Raw genomic sequence first — 14,947 nt, 5'->3', positions numbered from 1 at the left:
CAACAGAAAGTGTCAGGTTTTGTGACCTTCGCTTGGTTGCTTGGTTGCTTCAGTCACTAGTGAGGATAAGTACGTAAATGAATAGAGACAGAGAAGCAAACACAGGATGTACGTGGTTCACCCAGATTGGCTACGTCCACGGAGTAGAGGAGTTCTTATTAGTAGTGAAGGGCTTACACAAGTACAAAGGATCAAGCTCTCAATTTAGTGAGTTCTTGTGAATGATTTAACACAAAATGGCATTAGGCAATATTGTGGGGGAATGACCCCTATTTATAGAAAAACTTGTAGCTTTGTCACATTGACATGTGTCATGTTATGATTGGTTCTTGATGTCGACACGTGCTGCGCTCTGATTGGCTTCTAATCTTGACACGTGTCGAGTAGTGATTGGCCTCATGGTCGGAGGGGAACTCTTCTGGGTCCTTGACAGTATAGCGTTGGCCGGTGCTCGGTAGTTTCGGGATTGGTCAAGTATGGTACAAACAACTTCCAATTCCAAATGGGGACAAGCAAACAATTCTTTGAACATTGAACACATTGACATGAAATTTCACGAGCAATCTTCGAAATGTTGGAATACAATGGAGAAATTGAGAGTGTTTTACAAGACTTGCAGGCAACAACGCTTCTCCTGAAATTTAATTAAATAAAATTAAAATAAAATGAATTTAGAATGGCTGGTCACTGAGCCATCCATCAGCATTAATAAATTCCAAGCTTGCAAACTGCTGCACTGTATCACTGCTAAGCTTCTTTTCCCAACTCACTCGCTTTGAAGTGTTGGCTCCTGGTCCATAGCACTCCTGCTCTGCGTACGTCAATTGCTCTCTGCATATCACATTAAGTTGTATACATTTAAGGATCAAAATAATGTTTGTCGGTAGTACTATAGTCTAGTGGTATTCTTTTTTATTTGTAAATATGATATCTCATTTTCGCTTCCTAAGAATGGTGAGTTGGACATATACCAAACTATGGCCGACTCACTGTGTGGTTTTGCTCAAATTTCCCCACTCGTAATATCTTTTGGTATTACCAAGGGGAAATGGGTTATGCAAAGCATGCATGATGATGTTTATTTGATTCAAATCTAAGTCAAACAGAAACATTACTTAGCACAAACTAGTAAGGTATTTGTAATGTACAGATACATTATTTGGTGAACAAATTTAGTTACTTCGATGATTTGGAAGGATTACATTTATGAAAATGAAAGGATTGGTGAAATTTGATGTGACTAAAGGTAGTGTTAGTATAATAAGGGTGAGAGATCTTACTCGTGGCCAACCATATTCCAAGGAGCCCAGCCCTCAGGAACGACGACATTTGAGAAATTGGAATTGTAGAATATGACCCTTGAGTAACCTCTCCATGGCCTTCCCAAGAAGGTTGAACCAGTACCAGTCACTTTGCAATCCTTGAACACAAACCCATTGGGATCCTTTGGGTTGTCTCTTCCCTGTGCTGTGATAAAACCCGCAACACCACGTCCCAAAGCTCCACCAAGAACTGATATGGAACATTTCTACACATGTTGAACATTAAAAAAAAATCACTATTTAATGTTCTTTCAACAAAATAGTAATAACATACCGACAACATATCATGTGCTATAGATTGTTATTTGATAAGCAGATGCTATGTATGCCATTTTTTTCATGAGTAACTACAAACATTCAATGCCAACCATCGTTGACAATTGGATCAAATCCAAACGATCAAATATGTATCGTCATTGAGCGCCTTTATATATTTAAGAAACATAGTGCTATGTGACCCAACTTTTTCACCAACGTATCCATAATTCTATGTATAGGTCATAAATTGGGTCCCTCAACAAGACTCTGTATTGTATGGTGTAGATGATTGTTAGCTATTGATGTGTGAATGCATGTTTCTGAAAATTGAAGTTTGAAATTAAGGGGTAACGTAATTAAAGTATGAAGTAACCTCAAAAATGGATTGGCCACTGCCGAGGATGAAATCGACCGCACCCTGGATGGTGCAAAGCTTATAGTAGTGACGACCACTAACATCCCACAAAGTGTCTTGCAACCCAAAGAAACCACATCGATAAAATTTCAACTTGTCACCGGCTACCATCGCCGCCACTGCCGGCATTTGAGGGTTGCTATTCACAGGGTTGTTGTATGAATTCTGCATATAATTATTAGAAAATTGAAGAAATCTAATTAAACAAAATTAATAGAACGAATTAGAGGGAATATATATAATTACCACAAAGGTGATGGATCTGGCAATGATATTATCAGCGAAAGAGGCGAAAGTAGGGCTTTGTGCAAGTGAGTCATGATCACCCCAAACAATCTGTGTTTGGCGCCTATTTTCTCCTTTCAGAATTATGTACGGCTTATCACTCGGGATAGTCACTTTTTCCCTGCAATATTATTCATATGATACACACACAAAATTACAACAAGCCAAGAAATTTAGATAACGGGAAACGATTTCTACACATTTTTTTTATTCTTTTGTATGTACACTCTTGTTTATTTATGTGGTTATGTCCCTTGATTCTCCTTTAATTTGTTCCATCTAAATCCCACAGATTAACAATGGTGTGCTGATGAACGGAAAAAATGGTGTCGAAATCATTTTTCTTTTTTATAATTAGTGATTTTTAAAAGTTGAAAAAGAAAATGAAAATACCTATACGTGCCAGCCTTGATCTTGATAGAAACCCAGTGCCGGTTGTTTTTAGGAACAGCATTGATGGCAGATTGTATGGAGGTGAAATCGCCACGGCCGGATTTATCAACGGTGGTGGTGTAATAAGCAATCTTCTTATTGCCGTATACTCTATACAGTTGGGCATCTGCTTCTCCAAATAATCCAAGACCTACTAGAAGTAGGGCAACACACTGGAAAAACGACGACATCTATGAGCCTAATTAAAATTAAATTGCAGAAAATCAACAGTATATATATAAAGCTCGTGTATATTCTCTGTGTGTGTGTGTGTCTCTCTCTCTCTCTCTCTCTATATATATATATATATCTGGCTGTGTGGAGAAGAAGAGAGGGGAGAGCAGAACAGAAAAGAAATGGGGTTTTCAATGTTTGCTTGGTGCATTGATATGTTTGTATTTAAAGCATGCCATTGAGAGAGTGGGATTTGGAGGGAATGTGGGAAAGTCAAAGGTCTCTCAATAAAAGAATGTACCATAATAATCATAAATTTATTATTTTATTTTATTTCCTTTCCTACTTATTTTCTAAAGAATTATAGAGGGAAAAAAAATGTATCTTCAGGCTACATCAAAGTGTACGGAAGTAGGAACATGTTTTGTTGCAGAAATTAGAAGATCTAGAAAATCAACAAAAGAAGGTAACAAAAAAGTAACAACAACACCAACTAAGCCTTATTCTATTAAGTGAAATCGGCTGTATAAATTCTAAAACGTAGTTATATTTGGTTTTGCGCCAAGCCTTCCGTTAGCTCTAATACTCCATATATTTTCTTATAGTCTCTAGTCTTCCTAGGTCTTCCTCTATCCTTTTTGTCCTGAACCCTCCTCTTATAGTCGTATATTCTAATGAAAGCATCTGTAAGTCTTCGCTTCACGTGAAATGACAACTACTACACATTTTAATAAATTTAGGAACCGATTCTCACATATTTTTGTTGAAAGACCAAAGTTCCAATTAACTCTACAAACAAATATTACAAAATAGAAAGAAAATCAAAAGAATAATGCAAAACAGCAAGTAAATCAAAAGAATAACAGTTTGCCTATATATAGAAAGAAAATAAAAATAAAATCTCATGATTTCAGATATTGCTTATAGACATTTTAGGAGCAATTTTTTTTTTCTTCTAATGAGGTAGGCCTGCCATGCCATGTCCCATAATTATAGATGGAAGTTCCTGCAATATATGATTGACATATTGACACAAAATTATTAGATTTGTTTAAGTAGCCTTCCAACCTGTCACTTAGTACTACGGTTTAGTGATATTTCTCTTCAGTTGTATTAGATTCAATTCTCGCCAAAAGCAAATTTGAACTATATTATTACTAGCTCATTGTGAGACTAAGCCCACCTCCCTTCCTTTTAGTGTAAATAATATCGTTTGTTCAAAAAGAAAATGAAAGCAAAAAAAAAAAGTAGCCTTCCAAACTTAGCATATTTTGTTTCCGGATTAAAATTTGCTCAAATGCAAACGTATTATTTGTATTAAGTGGGTTTGAGACTCATTTTTACAAACAAAATGCACTAATATCATCTAAATTATAAGATAAATATTCGAACTTTAAGTGCAAAAATAACACATTACTCTAGCCAACTTAATTGAACAAATTCATGTCAGAAGAGACGCAAATGGAGTTGCGTATAGATCGGCTAGATATGGTTTAACAAGTTCACAAATGTTTAATTAGTTTGAATAACTACCTGATGTAGTTTTCAACTTACTTCTTGAGAATAGGTATAACTGATTTGTTTGGTGCACGTACATTTTTTGTGATTGAAGCCCTCTCCATTTTATGTCGTGGGAGATTTGGATGCGATTTTTAACTACCAATGTTCTTTGATTGAAATCTTATTTATTTTTAGTGTTTGATCCAAGTCTCTGACTATTAGTATTATTGTATTTCCATGTCAGCTATTTTATTTTTAAACTTAAAATTGGATTTGTAGTTGCCTATATTAATGATATTTTAAATAAAATCCATGATTTTGGGATTAAAATTATTCAAAAATAAAAATTATACTCCCCACCTTATGGAAAGAAAATTCAAAATCAGTAGAAAATCATGTTTACATATAAAAATAACTATGGGTACATTCATTAAATCAACCCAAAAAAATAATATACCACAATGCATTTGGTTGATTCTTCAAACCAAAAATGTGGGTACATTATTCAAAAAAATATAATAATAATAATTAATAGATATTATGCTTAATAAAATTAATAAATTTCTTCAAATACACTTTGCATGAATACATTTTCAAATCAACAAAAAAGAATATACACATGTAAGTATGATTGCATAAACAGAAGCAACTAAAAAATAATGTACCAATAATAATATATGGGGATATAAGTCATGGGATTCATGAGTACAATTTTGAAATATGTAGGATGAGCGATAAAATAAAGTTGCAAACAAAAGTGAGCTTGAAAGAGAAAGACGAGACTTTCCCCTAGTGGATGACCTCGATTCGAAAGTTTTGTGGCATGCTAAATCCCATAGCGCAAGTGGTTTCTTTATAACAGTGGTGAGGAAAAGTGTTGTTTTGCACTACAACGTGGATTTGAGCTCCATTAACTCTCTAATCTAACATTTAATTTAATAAATCTATCATTTGATTAAAAAAATAAAAATAAAACCCCATAGCATATTTGGGCAGCGTTTGAAGATGAAGATAATCTTGTTTTTTTTTAATATAAATAAAAATTAGATAATCTTGTTGATTAGTTAAGAAAAAGTCGTTCAAAATTTTGATAAACTTACCATAAACAACTTTCCAACAATTCTATAAATTAACGAATGAATAAATATTATTTTCAATACCCAATAAAAATTGTTGTCGTGTAAAAGAAATTATGAGAAATGTTAAGAATACTCTTTTAAAAGTGGGACTCTCTATGGACATTTTATCCCCTCATATTTTTTTCGCACAATGGTTCATAATATTGGCATAATAATTGACGTTAAACTGTGATGTGTTAGAAAGTTCATAAAAAATCTCACTTTTGCGGGAGCTGCTTAGCATTTCTCAATATTTATTATGAAGTCTAATGTGAAAAAGTCAAGAATTTTGGTCACAAATTGAAAATTAGTAAGATTTTAGTCAATGCTCGTTATTAACTAGAGACCGAAACCTAATTTATTTTTATTTTAATATGATAATATACGTCGTGCTTTTCTTTAAAAAAAATTATGCACAAGTATGCTCTAACAAAATTCTTTGTGGCCATCAAAATTGAGGTTGAAAATCATTGAGTCCTTAAAATTTCCACCCTCTCAAGCAAAAACATCTGAGAAGGACATTTGGCTACTCTCCAAGTTTCTTCCTCAAATGAGTCGAACAACCTAGAATTTTTGTTATTTTGTAGGATGAAAACGCACTATATCAAAGTGTGGTAGGTAAGTTCTGAATAAATTTGGTAAACCAAGTTTTTGACCTTATAATTGTTGGTTGTGAGCCTTACCTGCCTAATTGAAGTGCTAATTGCTACAAATTTGTTAAAATAATATTAGTGTTTGAAAACTTTAGGACCATTTTCTTGTAAAATAAGTAATAGGTAATGCTAGGGAGATCAACTTAAACTATAATTTGTATATCATATGACGTGGTTTTTTATAATTAGATTATTACTTAGGGGCTTGTTTGGTGGGCTGTTTGTGATAGGTTATTATCAATTAAAATGGACTTGAGTCCAGTCTATTGTTTGTTGTGTCAAAATGTGTGATGGACATGAATGAACATGATACGTTATGAATTCACAATAGAAGGGGTTCTCTAACTTATCCTTATTCATAGGTTACAAGTCATGCCTTGCATATCTCTGCCAATTCAATCATTCCCTAAGGTCTGATCCCATCCAGTCCACGTCTCTCAATGTCAAGTAACGTGCTTATTTTTTTATTAATGACATATCATATAATTTATAAATTTGGTCTAAAACGTTTGTCGACCTAACACTACTCATAAATGATTATACAGTCGTTTTCTGTTATAATTTCAATAACTGCTCTCCATCCCTCCAAGGGTTCCATTTCTGTTATTTTCCCACCCTAGAAAAAAGATAAAAAAAACTACTACTTAATGTCAAGTGTCAACCCTTGCTCGCATATTAAGGCCTCTAAACATATTCTTCTTTTTTAATAAGTGATGAAGTGAAGGATAACACGAAACAAAAATTAAAAAAATGAAAAACACACATCATTTTTAACTTTTCATGCATTTCATATTCGGAATTTTTGTTTGATTTATTCAATAGTTTGTTTCCAATAGTGGAGCATGTACTCTACAAAAATTGTATGCGTGGAGCGAGGCTTCGCGTGTGGAAGAAAACCAAACTCCCAACAATCCTAAATATGGATGGAACTAAAAGATATGATCGTCAAACAACATATACCTAACTAAATCTGCAGGTTCTTCAAATCAAGTGCAACCAACTACCCTATGCTATTTTGTTTATTTTTTTAATTATGACATAAGGTTTTTATGTGAAAATAATTGAATTACAAAGTCATTGATTGTTGCTAAAATTAGATAACCAAAATTAACCTCATTAAGTCTCGAATTCTAGTGTTCGCAAGTACACAAATCATATGATAGTATTACTTTGAAGCATGGATATCGTCCCACATAGATCAAATTGATTCTAAAAATCTTACTAACTAAATTGAAACAATTATAATGGAGAAGCTTTAACAGAAAATATATGACATTTTGACTTAAAGTGAAATTAAATAAAACTTGAAAATAAAATGCATTAATAAATTGAAAACATAAGAAAAGAAGACCTAGGGCACCTGAATTCACCGTAACAAATTCTACTTAATTCCCTTAGTATGTTATTCCCAAGTAATTCTCCGATATTGATGATCAATTTTCCCTAATTATTCAACAGTCATGACATCTGGTTGCATTAAAAGTATCCTTACATGTTAATCCTTTATGACATCTAGATGGTTTTTTTATGGCATCTAGATGAATTTAAACAAGTAAGAATCCATTAAGCTCTATGGAAATCCTTAGAAAAAATCACACAAACCCTAATTGCATGACATCTACAAATAGGTGTTTATGGTATCAATTGCAAGAAGCTAACTCTAAGTTAAGTATGACATCTATAATCTATTATAACTTGTATCAAATCAACTTAACTAAAATTTAGATGGTGATCAAGCATCTAAACAAAAAACAAGAGCATTATGTATACTAAAAGTTACTCAATAAAGAAGAAAACATGATGTTTGTACTATACTTGACCAATCCCGAAACTACTGAGCACTGGTCAACGTTATACCGTCAAGAACCCAGAAGAGTTTCCCTCCAACCAGAAGGCCAATCACAGCGCGACACATGTCGATATCAGAAGTCAATCATAGCGCAACACGTGTCAACATCAGAAGCCAATCACAACACGACTCGTGTCAATGTCAGAATGAAACTAGAAACTCTCTTCTATAAATAGAGATCATTCTCTCACAATATTTCCTAATATCATTTGTACTAAATTATTCACTTGTACTCACTAAAGGAGAGCTTGAACCTATGTACTTGTGTAAACCCTTCACAATTAATGAGAACTCCTCTACTCCGTGGACGTAGCCAATCTGGGTGAACCACGTACATCTTGTGTTTGCTTCCCTATCTCTATCCATTTACATACTTATCCATACTAGTGACCGGAGCAATTTAGCGAAGGTCACAAACTTAACACTTTCTGTTGTACCGAAGTCCTCACTGATTTTGTGCATCAACACATGATAATAACAATGCCACAAGGCAATTAACATGATCAGGCTACATCGTAGCCCTAGAAAAGAAAAAAAATAACTCTAGCTTTCTTCCTCTTTGCCGCAACCTTCTCCTCCAACATACGATGATTTTTTGTTTTAGTGGCCGACTCCTAATAAGGAGAAGTTACCTCCGTATATAAAACCCACGGCAAGAAGGAAAAATGCATCCTACTAAATGGAAATGATAAAGGGAACTTTAACGAAAAGCACCCGGTACTATTCATTTTAACGAAAAACCATATTTTTACATTAAAAAGTCAATCATGGTACTATTCACTTTACCCTTTATTTTGTCCTTATCATTAAAACTCAAAGTTTTCAAGTCCTTTTCATTAGTTTTCCTAATAATTAAAACTAGTAATTAAGTTCTCTCCTAAAATCCATTGAATAGTGTTTCATGTCCATTTGATTTCCAAAACCGTTGTAGTCTCATCTTCTTGTTGTAATGCATGTCCTGGTGAAATTAATTAGCCACTTACTCCATTGAAATTACTCTAGACACCTGAAATTGTCATTTTCTTCTCCTTTTTCAGGTTGTTTCGCTATCAAATGCCTAAACATCAAAACAATATTTTAGTGCATTTAACCCATTAATATATACAAAATTCAAAGTGAATATATGATAATAATATATGAAAATATAACCACATCATTGATTTTAGTCATTTTAGAAGTTTTTACAAAGACTATTATGAAACCTATTTTTCTTCTCAATTTCTCAACGCCATAAGCTACTTAAAATTCATGTCGAACATTCTAATGATGTGTTTTCTGGAGACATAAATTAACCACATTTAATATGAGAAAGACACATAGACCATATGCTCAATATAATGGTTGTACCCTTGACGTCATGAGTAGACCACAAAATTATCTCCTTGGGTGTCCAATGCACTTGTGCTCTTACCGACGGGATCTTCAAGAATACTAGATGGCAGGATTACGAGGCTAGCTTGCGTCATCAAAGACTACCTAGTATGCTCTACAACTTCCCTTCCCAGCTGCCTGCTAGGGTTTTTTCCCTATAAATAGCGAAGTCAATTGGAGAAAACGGGAAGTCACTTACTACTAAGAAATTACTCTTTCAAGTTCTCTTTTCTTTGTGCTACTTTTCTCATCATAGGCCCTTGGTAGACACCTCCCCCTTTTCAGGGTGTTCGTCAATTAAGCTAACGATGTTTGCTCTCTTGTAAATGAAATTTCGTCAAATCAATCGTGCATGAAATTTATCCACAGTTTTTACTGTCAAAAATTTATTGTGGCCTTGCTAATGTATATCTTTAATTTCTTGGTTGCTGGCAAAAACACACATAGAACTAGCATACATATCTTTAATTTCTTGTTTGCTGGCACAAAGTTCATTGAAAAAACATATCGAACTAGATATATGGTAAAACCGCCTTGAGATGGCATTGTCCAATTGCAGGAACAAAATCCTGGGAGAACTCAACAGTGACATGTTTCCCAATTGTTTCCGATCCGGATATACCAAAGATCACCCCTACTCTCTTGCATCATACAGGGTTGATTACTAAATCAGATGTTAAACTTAAATGTTGATAGGGTTATTCGTGTCAATTTCAACTGTGTTCTTGTAATTTCAGAAGCAAAAGAACCGAATTCATAAAAGAGTGATTTAGCCACTTCATGAATACCAAATCCCAAACAACGAAGTGTCATAACACGAACAAAATTGAACTCCGCAACTCAATCGTCAACAACAATATCATCTTCAAACAAATAATTCTACTCATCAATATTTAATGGGGGCAATGATCTCAAGCTGGGGTCCTAGTTTCTCCTCAGCAACCTTTTCTGCTTTCACCCTCAGTTTGTTCAACTGTTTCTTCCTCTCATAAGCAACCTGGGCTCTCTCCTTTCTCTTGTTCTCAAGCTCCTGCACGCACAAATTCAGTAGTTTAACATTAGTAGGCACAAGAAAGTAAAATAAATGCGTGAACTTCATGCTTCTCCATTGCATAACGAGAGCGCTTTCCCAAAGATAAAAAACATGCATATGAGTTCCATGGACACGTGTTGAATTTATGCTCTGGTGATGCAATAATACAAACACAGAAAGTACTAGACCTAACTTAGATAAACCACAAAAACTCAAGTTCTAATATGAAGTGTGAAACACCAAATTTTCAGTACAAGTGTTAGTGCACATGGGGATCAAATCAGAGGAATAATAAACAATTGACAATACGCACCAAATATAATCAACTAAATAACTAGAACTTAAGCTATGTTTGGGTGAGAAATTGCCAATTTTCAAGGATTGAAACAAAGTAAAGAATGGAACACAAAAGGTTCATAGACGGGATTAAGATATTGCCCTGTATGATCCTTACAAAGGTACATACGAGGAATTTGCAAATGACACCTTCCAAGTCGGATTTGCAAATTCCCCTCATATGCCTTTGTAATGGCCAAGGAGGGCTTTTTGTAATCACCCTCCATCTAATATTTTGTGATAAATTCCTTAATTGAGACTTAGAAATCCCTCACCCAATCATAGCTTTAGAAAACAGAAGGTAAAGACCAATATAAGTGATTAATAAAGATAGAAAACCAAGGGAGTGCCTTTTACTAATATAGTACAATAATGTTAGTTGACTCCACCACTCAGACATGCAACATGAAGCATATAGCAACCATTTTCCAAACCATGAAAACAGAAGCGCGAACAACATGTGCATTTAAGAGGGAGAAAATACATAAACCACGGAAACTACATTGTTCTCAACTAATATTGCAATCTGATTCAACAGGAAATAATGGGTATACTACTTTGAACTAAAAGAGAAAACTTGATACTTTACCCAAACTATTGCAGAGAAACTCTCAGCACAAGGACACAAAAGACTCAGTAAAATCAAACAAGGAAAGCAGGAGATTCTCACCTTGATGGTCTCATAGTGGTTCCATCCAACCTCAGAAGAAAGCTTGCCCAGCAAACAGTACTTGTGTCCTGCTTGGAGCCTCAAGACCCTGAAGATTCCCAAATGATAAAACAATAAACATTCACGTCATGAAAAACAAAACAATCTAAAATAACAAGGCAGGAAATTAGCAAATTAAAACATGGTGTCAAAAAGCTTACTTAAGTGCATCAGGAATGACCATCCTCTTAACCTTGTCATATGGAGGTGGAATACCCTCATATGCCTTCAAACGAGCAAGTGCAGCAGCACCACGCTTAGTCTTATGGGGAATCATCCTGGAAAACAAAGTAATAACAAAACTAATTCAACATATTTACACAAAAAAACTCTCTCAAGCAGTAGAACAAAGCAGAAAGCAAGAACTTTTTTTATTCCTAACAAAGAACTACATAACTCTTAACTAAAACCAGAAAAAAAAAACTATAAAATAGAACAAAAACAAAACTTTATAGCTCCTACTGAATTAATACAATCAATTTCATCATCAACCAAAAACTCAACAATAAAAACTAACAAAATCCCATATGGGTTTCATAAATTCCATTAATTTATATAAGAAAATGTAACCTAATCAAATAAACCAAGAGAAACCCACCAGCCTAACCTCAATTAAACATATGCTTAAATCACTAAATCGGTAAAAAATAACAGAGAAAAGACGACGTACCCACGGATGGTGCGCCAGAGGATCTTAGCAGGGGCGCGGAAGTGGATGGGACCATGAGAAGGCTTGGTGTTCATGCGCTTACGCAAGAACCTCATGTACTTCATCTTCTGCCTCACCAGCCCACCGGAGATACAGATCTCCTCCGCGCGAACAACCACGACCTTCTGGCCATTGAGCAGCTCCTTGGCGAGGATCGACGACAGGCGGCCGAGCATGTGGTGGCGGGCGTCCACCACAACGCGCTTTGCGCAGATACCTGAACCAGACACCATTGTTCTCGAGGTCTCTCTCTCTCTCTCTCTCTCTGAAACCCTAATGCGGCTCTGAAGTGAGAAATGGGTGCAAGAGTTAGGGTTTTGTGAAAGTGTGAAGGTTATATAGGATGCGGGTTCCCATTGGCTGCTGGCGGATGTACGTTTGACCTCTGGGCTGCGAGGGTAGCAACGCGGCCCAGTCTTAGGCCCATACTATTTCCCGGCCTACACACGCTGAACCTGGAGGAATTAGGATTTCGATGAACACCTTGGCCCGGTTTTATTTTTATTTTTTACTTTTCGCAAATTTTGGTTAGACATGTATGCCACCCCTTAAAAAGAATTAACGTGTTTGGAGAATACTTGAGGATATTATAAGAGTAATGTTAGAGAAATTAAATTTTTAAACCTACAAACGAAGACTAGTTACCGAGGGTTGTGGTTGTTAGAGGAGGTCATGGAATGAATGAGGTCACCTTAAACCGTCTCCAAGCGAGGGTTGGGCGAAGGGGCTTGTGGGCCCCACTGGATAAAAAATGGCCAAAGGGCAAACCAGCTGGCCCAATCCAGCTAGCCCCAGGCCTAGTTGGATTTTTCATTATTAATACATTTTCTGTCGGATATATCCAACAATATTGTCCTTTTTTTTTTCTTTTTCTTTTTTGGGCCAAAATTTTTTTCTTTTTATTTTTTTAAATTCCCCTTTTTTCCTATAAATACTTAAGTCATTCCTACATCATTTTCACCCTTTTAAAATTTAAGTTGTTATAGTTTTTAAATTTAAAGAATAAATTATGTTTGGCTCTATGGCCTTTTAGGCCATCTTCAACCGAATGATCCTGAGGGTCAAAGGGCCAAAAATAGCCTGAAAGCCGTATCCAATCGATGGCCAGGCCAAAGGGCTCGTGGGCCCCACTGGATAAAAAATGGCCAAATGGCCAAAGGGTCAACCGACTGGTTCAATCCAGCCATCTAACTAGCTCGCCGGCTAGCCCAATTTCATTTTTTTTTTGTCTTAGCCCATTTTTTGTTTTTTATGCCCAGCCCACTTTTCTTTTTTTCTTTTTTGGACCTTTTTTTTCTAATTTTTTCCTACACAATTTCTCATATATTTTTCATCATTCCATACTATATTACTTGTCACATATTTTTCATCATTTCATACTATATTACCTCATTTTATTTCAATTCTTTACATTTCATACTATAACCCTTTGACCCTCGATTGAAGATTGTTTTTTGTGATAGGGCTAAAACGAGTATTCTGACCCTTTAGCCCTCGGTTGGAGATGGTAAGAAATATGGCATTGTATTGTTCATTAAAATATTAATTTCTTGGTAGGCCAGATGGCTAAAACGAGCCATTTGGCCAGCCTTCGGTTGGAGATGGCCTTTGACCATTTCCAACCGAAGGGGTCAAAGGGCCAGAGAGCCAAAAATAGCCTGAAAACTGTCTTCAACCGAGGGCCAAAGGGCCATAGGGCTCGTTTTAGCCCTGTCACAAAAAACCGTCTCCAACCGAGGGCCAAAGGGTCAAAAATAATTTATTATTTCAATTTAAAAACTATAACAACTTAAATTCAAATCCAACAACAACTTAAATTAAAAACTACAACTTATATTTAAAAACTACAACTTATATTTAAAAACGACGAATTAAATTTAAAAACTACAAATTAAATTTAAAAACAACATTAACTTGAATGCAAAAACTACAACTTAAATTTAATATCCATAATCAACATCATCTTCATCATCCGCCATTGTAGGAGTATAATTAGATGTAAACAATTGCCGCCGGGTCATAATTTCTTTTTCTTTTTTCCTATCAAAATAGGCCTTACTCATTGGAGTGTGATTCGAACTGTTCCTTTCCATATTCTATCATCCATCTCTTCTTGTATTTGTTTGGCCCATTCTTCATGCCTACTTTTCCTTTCTTCCGCCTCAAGGGGATTTTTCTCCGCCATTAATCGCAATGAGGCCGCCGCTTCATGTTGAGCAGCATAATCATTAATTGCCTTACCCTTTTCCTTCAACCTTCGAGCCTTGTTTCATCCCATAGCCCTAGGTATGGAACCTTCACCCCAAGACGGATTTTCGACCCTTGTTTGTTGAATGGTTAGAGATCTATCTTCATCCATATCTGCAGCTGAGGATGTAGTTCCGAACACCGGCGTATGAGCTCTATGTGGTGGATCTTCAAATAACACCACCCTTTACAAATTTCCCAACAATTGTGAAACTGAAAAGGTTTCGAGCTGCTCTCAATATAACATTCCTCTACTTGGCGTACCTAGAAAAAAATTAAAGGAAATTCATTTATGAAATTAAATGTAATATAATTAAATATTTAAAATAAATTGTGAAAACACTTACTTCGTCATAGTAATTAGTGCCGCTTTCATGTCTACTTGTGACTGTTAACAATGCTTGATTTCATTTGTTCAAACTTGGCTAAAGATGTTTCTTCCATCTTAAAGAACAACTCTCGTGGTTTCGAATATTCACTGGAGTGGTGCCTTTATAGAACTTTAAGTATTTTTTGGACACACGAGTCCAAACACC

General features: G+C 35.2%; 2 protein-coding genes across 2 annotated transcripts; both read right to left on the bottom strand.

Moving 5' to 3' along the window:
• Window positions 1-496: 496 nt before the first annotated feature.
• LOC126618058 (probable pectinesterase 29) lies at window positions 497-3,087 on the bottom strand. Its single transcript, XM_050286153.1, has 5 exons — window positions 2,674-3,087; window positions 2,242-2,401; window positions 1,954-2,160; window positions 1,281-1,528; window positions 497-831 (listed from the first exon to the last, which is right to left on the bottom strand). Exons 1-5 carry the CDS (start codon window positions 2,901-2,903, stop codon window positions 672-674), a joined length of 1,005 nt encoding a protein of 334 aa, XP_050142110.1. The 5' UTR covers window positions 2,904-3,087; the 3' UTR covers window positions 497-671.
• Window positions 3,088-10,184: 7,097 nt separating this feature from the next.
• On the bottom strand, window positions 10,185-12,489 carry LOC126618063 (60S ribosomal protein L13a-4). Its single transcript, XM_050286161.1, has 4 exons — window positions 12,126-12,489; window positions 11,617-11,733; window positions 11,417-11,504; window positions 10,185-10,407 (listed from the first exon to the last, which is right to left on the bottom strand). The coding sequence occupies exons 1-4, from the start codon at window positions 12,395-12,397 to the stop codon at window positions 10,264-10,266; spliced, it is 621 nt and encodes a 206-aa protein (XP_050142118.1). The 5' UTR covers window positions 12,398-12,489; the 3' UTR covers window positions 10,185-10,263.
• Window positions 12,490-14,947: the final 2,458 nt, after the last annotated feature.

Source organism: Malus sylvestris, chromosome 4 (genome assembly GCF_916048215.2).
Source record: "Malus sylvestris chromosome 4, drMalSylv7.2, whole genome shotgun sequence".
NCBI lineage: Eukaryota > Viridiplantae > Streptophyta > Magnoliopsida > Rosales > Rosaceae > Malus > Malus sylvestris.
The sequence above is the reverse complement of the archived record's forward strand: the minus strand, read 5'-3'. Positions and strand labels throughout refer to the sequence as shown.